General features: G+C 61.6%; 1 protein-coding gene across 1 annotated transcript; it reads left to right on the forward strand.

Annotated features, from left to right (window-relative positions):
* Nucleotides 1-2,238: 2,238 nt before the first annotated feature.
* RPS15 (ribosomal protein S15) lies at nucleotides 2,239-3,789 on the forward strand. The gene is made up of 4 exons (XM_078443720.1): nucleotides 2,239-2,337; nucleotides 2,699-2,784; nucleotides 3,315-3,549; nucleotides 3,641-3,789. The coding sequence occupies exons 1-4, from the start codon at nucleotides 2,272-2,274 to the stop codon at nucleotides 3,752-3,754; spliced, it is 501 nt and encodes a 166-aa protein (XP_078299846.1). The 5' UTR covers nucleotides 2,239-2,271; the 3' UTR covers nucleotides 3,755-3,789.
* Nucleotides 3,790-6,472: the final 2,683 nt, after the last annotated feature.

The following is a 6,472-nucleotide window of genomic DNA, read 5'->3' on the forward strand; positions in this document are numbered from 1 at the left end:
AGAAGCCCTCAAAATGCCCCTGCGGGGCCGCACCTGCCCGCCCCCGCCAGAGTCTTCTCCCTGCCCTCAGGAGGTGCCGCCACGGCCGGTTTACAGACGAGCAGGACTGGGCCTTCCATCCACACCGCGTGCCATCGCGACGTTACACATGAGCTCCTTTCACTTGTGAAATTCTCTGTAAAATTAGGGTTCCCTGGTGAGAGGCCGTCATGCAAACGACGCACGGGTTTCCAGCTGGCCAGGAGCTCCTGGGACCCCTGCCTTGCTCTGCTGGGCACAGGCGAGCCCCCTTCACACCCTGAAGGACACACCCCGTAGCCCTCAAACACTGTGCTTGTGCTGCGTCGCAGACAGGGAGGGACATCCCCTTCTTTGGGAGGGTTTAATTGGCTCTACCCACAGGATTGTAGAAATGGTTGAGGAGGCCCAGCTTCTTTCCAGACTTCCTGTTCCCCCAGGCCAGCCCCAGCTCCCCACAAAGCCACTGGTCTAAGCCAGACCCCACCCAGCCATCCAGCTTGAGGCCAGGAAGGGGCTGAAGCCTCAGTCGCGGCCGTGGGCACGGTAGAGTCAGCTGGGTCGTGGGGCCGTGGTGGCAGCACCCACCTCCTTCCTACCGCAGGGTCTTTGCACGCTGGCTCCCTCTTCCCGGAACTCACCCTCCAGCCAGTGGTCTCTCCCATCCCCTGGTGTTCAGTGTGGTCTCGGTTTACCCCTGCCATTTCGCTTTTTCTCTGTGCTGTGTGCCTTGTTTTGTTCTTATGCTTCTCTGTTCATGCTTTTGCGTTAAATGAGTATTTCCTAAGGTAGCGTTTTAGTTCTTTTAATGATTTTTTTGTCATATTTTTTGAGTTGTTTTCTTTGAGGCTGTTCTAGAGCTTACCATATGTTGTTTTTTTTTTTTTTTCTTTTTGAAAAAACTTTTTTACGTTTATTCATTTTTGAAAGATAGAGACAGAGCACAAGCAGGGGAGGGGCGGAGAGAAAGGGGGCACAGAATCCAAAGCAGGCTCCAGAGCTGTCAGCACCAGAGCCCGGAGGCGGGGCTTGAACTCACGAACCGTGAGATCATGACCTGAGCCGAAGTCGGACGCTCAGCCGACTGACCCCCCAGGCGCCCCGTTTTTTTTTTTTTTTTTTTTTTTAATGTTTATTTTGAGACAGAGTGAGAGCTCATGAGTGGGGGAGCTGCAGAGAGAGGGAGAGACAGAATCCCAAGCAGGCTCTGCGCTGTCAGCACAGAGCCCCGCACAGGGCTGCAACTCCGGAATCAGGAGATCATGACCTGAGCCGAAATCAGGAGTCGGACGCGTAACCTACTGAGCCACCCAGGCGCCGGGTTGTTTCCTCATTGTGGCAAAGTGCGCATTAAGACTTGCCATTGTAACCATCTCTTAAGTGCACAGCTCAGTGACATCAAGCACACTCAACAGTGTCCTGCACCCGCCCCCACCACCCGTCTCCAGAACTTTCCATCTCCCCAGACTGAGACTCTGTCCCCATGAAACACTGACTCCCCGCCCCCTGCCCCACCCCTGGCTCCCACCGTCTACTCTCTGTCTCTGTGGACGGGACTCCTCTAGGGACCCCCTGTGAGTGGGGTCACGCAGGACGTGTCCTTCTGTGTCTGGCTTCTCTCGCTGCACACAGTGTCCTGCGGGTCCGTACACGTGGTGGCGGGTGGCAGACGTCCTTCCTTCCTAAGGCTGGATCATAGTCCGGCGTGTGGATGGACCACATCGTGTTTATCCTTCATCCGCGGATGCATACTTGGGCTGTAGTGAATCATGCTGCTGTGGACATGTAAATCTCCCTGCTTTCAGTTATTGGGGTGTATACCCAGAAGTGGGACAGTACTATATAGCTCTAATTCCTTGTCCCTCTTTCTCTGTCATCGTTATACCCGTCACGTGCACAGACGTTACAGAAACCTAGTAGTGCATCGCTACGGTTGCTACTGTACCTGAGGCCCTCCGTTAAAGGCGGCAGGTCCCCATCAGGGCCGCCTTCTCGGGGCACCTGTGCGGAGCCAGCGCCCCGCCCCTCCCGGCTGTCCGCCGCCCGCACTAGGACGCCAGCTCCGGCGGAGCGCTGGGCCCGAACCCACGGGGAGCGCGGGGTTCCGAGAGAGGCGGCGAGGTGTCCGAGGCCCCAGCCGCAGCGTCTCCTTAGCGAGCGCCGCCTGCGCTCGGCCCTCCCGCCAGCAGAGGGCGCGCTCATCAGCCGAGAAAGCGGAAGCGCGTCCGAGCTGTCGGGCGCGGGGCGGGGCTCATGGGCGATCTCGTGATAATCGCGCAGGCGCGGAGGGGCGGTCCTTTCCGAAGAGCTGACAAGATGGTGAGTGCCGCGGGTTGGCGCGGCTCTTCCCGACTCATCCGGCGCCATCCGCGGTCTGGCCGCGCCGTGAAGGCCGGAGGCAGGCCGCCCGGCTGCGGCAGCCATCTCTTGAGCCTCCGGGGCCGCCGCCTATCGGGGGGCGGGGCGGGCCGGGCTGGTGTCGGGATGACGCGGGGCGGGGAAGGCCCGCGCAGGCCGACGTGTCCTGGCCGAGCCCCAGCGACCCGGGGCCGCCCGCGCTCCCCGGGGACGGGCCGGAGGCCGTGTGTCCCCGCGGGCCCCCGTGGGCGCCCGAGGGCGGCCGCGGGGGTGGGAGGCGAGTCTGCGGCCGCCCTCTGACCCGCGCCCCGGGTCCGCGCAGGCGGAAGTGGAACAGAAGAAGAAGCGTACTTTCCGCAAGTTCACCTACCGCGGCGTGGACCTGGACCAGCTGCTGGACATGTCCTAGTAAGGGGGCCGGGCGGGGCCGGGGCGCTGTTTGGGCGCAGCGACGTTTGGGTCGAACCTAATTGCCGGGTGTCCCCTCGTGACACTGTTTACACCCGCCGAAAACGCGGGAAGCTAGAACGGGCTGGGGTTTGGCGCGTGGCCGGAAGCTCCTAGGCAGGGTGGCGGAGGTCTGGCTGGGGTGCGGGGACACGGGCTTCTCGGATTCCCCGCAGCCTTCCTGAGCGTGAGCTTGGGTCAGCGGGGCCGTGAGGGGCCGCCCCCCCCCCCCTTTCCGGGGACACAGGTCGGCAGAGGCCTGGTTGGCTGGAGGTGCAGCACTTTGCCCACGAGGTGCCGGCCACGTATCCGCCTGCCTCAGTTTCCCCATCTGCAGCTCGCAGCTCTTGACCTTGAAGGCTTCTCCCCAGATTTGGGGCGGTGCAGGGCAGCAGCGACGTTCGCGGCTGGACCCTGGGGACTGTCGCGGCCCAGCCGCTCACGCCATCGCGCCCTGCCCCCCCCCCCCCCCCCCCCCCCCCCCCCCCCAGCGAGCAGCTGATGCAGCTGTACAGCGCCCGGCAGCGGCGGCGGCTGAACCGGGGTCTGCGCCGGAAGCAGCACTCGCTGCTGAAGCGCCTGCGTAAGGCCAAGAAGGAGGCCCCCCCGATGGAGAAGCCCGAGGTGGTGAAGACGCACCTGCGGGACATGATCATCCTGCCCGAGATGGTGGGCAGCATGGTGGGCGTCTACAACGGCAAGACCTTCAACCAGGTGGAGATCAAGGTACCCGTGGGGCGCCGCGGGTTGTGGCGGGCAGCGGGGGCGTGTCCGCTCACGGTCGCCTGACTCCTTGCCCTGCTCCTCCCCCCTGCAGCCTGAGATGATTGGCCACTACCTGGGCGAGTTCTCCATCACCTACAAGCCGGTGAAGCACGGCAGGCCCGGCATAGGGGCCACCCACTCGTCCCGCTTCATCCCCCTCAAGTAGCCCGTTCGCCCAATAAAGACGCAGCCTGTTCTGGTCGCGAGTCTGACTGTTCCTTCCCTTCCGTGGGGCTGGGCCTGCTCACCGGTCGGAGGCTCAGGCGGTGCGTGATTTGGGCCAGTGCTGGGCAGCAGGTGGTCCTGGTTTCCTGCTGTGTGGGTAGGGGCTCCGCATGAATGGCCTCGGCCCCGTGACCAGTGCAGGTTGTGTGCGGTCCTGTCTGTGCCCCCTGCCTCTGGATCCTTCAACCGAAATCCCACAGGTGCAGCCACAGGCCTCCCCTGGAGCCACCGTGCCCTTCGGGGCTCCTCCTCCCTCGTCCGGTCCTGGGGGTGTGCATGCCCACAGGTGAAGTCCACGACCAGCAGGAGGCTTTGCGCAGCCTGAGTGCTCCCTTCCTGCGTCTGCACACGCTGGCCCGGTGACCCTCACGTGCTCTCCGGGTCTGGGTCTCGTGTGGTTTCCAGGGGCAGGGTCACACCAGCCCCTAGGGTCTGATGAAGGGTCCCAGCCCTGCTCCCCCGAGTATTTCTGTCGAGATTTGTTCCATGATGAGGAAGCCCTACAGACCAGGGTGGACTGCTCCTCGGTAGGCACTGGCCAGGCAGTGGTCCCTTTGGCTCGCTGATGGACAGAGCGGGGGGGGGGCGGGGGGGATGGTCGAGGTGGGAACCCTGGTCAGCAGGAGAGTGTCAGGCTGGCTGCCTGCTGCATGTGTGACAGTGGTCACAGTGTCTGCGCCTCTGTTGGGGCGGTGAGGGCCGGCCAGGAGGGGAAGGGAGGGAGACCGCGGAATGGAAAGGCGCTCCTGCCTCCCTGCCCTCCCCCTAGCGGTCACTGCCACCACCTCCGGGCTTCCTTCCTCTGCATTTTGATTTGCTCGGTGTTCTCTCGGGTTGTGGGTGGCTGTGTTTATAATCCACAGCAGAAGGCAGTACGGGGAACGGCCAGACAGCTTGCGTGACCAGATTAAACGGGTTCCCCCAGGTGGGCAGAAGGAACCAGTGTTGGGACCAGATGATCTGGAAGTACGTCTGTGGCCTGTGTGGCACCATCCCTGATAAGGCAGCCCTCTCACCCGGAGTGTTTAGCCTCCACTCCTCACACATGCACATGCTCTCAAAGACAAAAAAAACCTTAAAATACAAGAAACTTGTTTCATGGAAGATTGGCCTCGGGGAGAAGAATGCCCAGGGCGGCTGTGCCCCTTTACTGGAACGTGGGTTGTGACCCTGAGCTTGGAAAGCCATAAAGATGGGCAGAGCATGCTTGGGTGGCTCAGTTGAGCATCGGACTCTTGATCTCAGGGTTGTGAGTTCGGGTCTTGCACTGGGCATGAAGTCTACTTAAAGAACAGAGCTTTTAAGGCACTAGGCCTCCCTGTGGGAGCAAAGTGCACATGCAGACCGTTGTTTGAGGACGGGAGAATCCCTCGTGCAGGTGGTGGTGGGTGCCAACCAGGGGTCAGGCTCATGCACCCAGTGATGGGCAGACTTCAGGCCAAAGGGCTTGCCATCTGTTCTCGTAGGTAAACCTTTGTTGGCGTTCACTCCACTGGCCCGTGCAGCCAAAGTAGGGCCTTTATAACAGATTTTGTTCTACAAAAACCAGCAGGACCCTCCCTGACAGCAATACTGCCGTCACCCCCTGTAGGGCTTTGGAACCCTCACTGGAAGCTTCCAGCTCTGCCACCATGGGCCTGGGTGGGCTCAGGGAGGGAAGGATCAGCGATTACTGTTTTCCTTAATTGCAGTTTGAATTTCTATCAACCACTTACGTGTAATTGGGGGGCAATGCATATTAGTGTTACAGGTGAAAGCGATTGTGTCCCACTCAGACCGAAGTGCCCACCCCAGCTGTCAAGTGACACTCCAGGCCAGGATGCACTCTGCAGAGCCCAGGCTGTGGGGTAGGGGCCTTAGTCATCCGGGCTGTCTCACTAACCGGGCCCCTCTAATGGCCCGAGGTTCAGGCTCTGCCTTCAGACCCCCAGTCACATCCCTGCCTTTGTTTCCTTCTGCGTCTGACGCTCTGGTCCAGTCCACTGGGTTGCAGCCCACATTCGCACCCACCTGCCGTCCCCAGTACTTCAGTCACACAGGCAGCCCCCACCCTGGTGCTGGGTTCCCCTCTCCCCCCCCCCCCCCCCAAGCCAACTGGGCCAGCTGCCTTCAGAGCCTGTCCCAGATCTGGCCAGGTCACTATTTCTCACCTGTTGGACAATTTGAAATAAGCAGGTATTCACCCCCTGACTTCCCCAGGCTCCAGAAAGCACCCCGAGTGCTGGCTTGTTCTCACGTCCAGCCTTTTCTGCCGGACACCTACCCACTGATTCATGGCACCTGCTTGCAGAGGCCAAGGCAGCGCCCCCTTTCTCTCGCTGCTTGTCCTTTGCTGTTCCAGGACTTAGCACAGTTCCTAAAAACGGCCCTCCGCGACCCCTGCCCCCATCCCTCCCGGACTAACACAGTCCCCTCCTCCCTGGTCTCCCACTGCCACCAAAGGGCGCCGGTGAGCACCGCGTCCGGCGAGTCCCTGCCCTGCCCACCGCCCTCCAAGGCTCGCAGGGGTCGTCACATGTTCCTGGGACGCTGCACAACACCCCCCCCCCCCCGCCCCGCCTCACACACACACACCTCCTCCCTTTGCGCTGGCCGTTACACGTGCCGGGATGCTGTTACTCGGGTCTATTAAGTGTCCTTCCCAGCAGCCTTCCACGCT

Source organism: Panthera onca, chromosome A2 (assembly GCF_046562875.1).
Source record: "Panthera onca isolate mPanOnc1 chromosome A2, mPanOnc1 haplotype 2, whole genome shotgun sequence".
Taxonomy (NCBI): Eukaryota; Metazoa; Chordata; class Mammalia; order Carnivora; family Felidae; genus Panthera; species Panthera onca.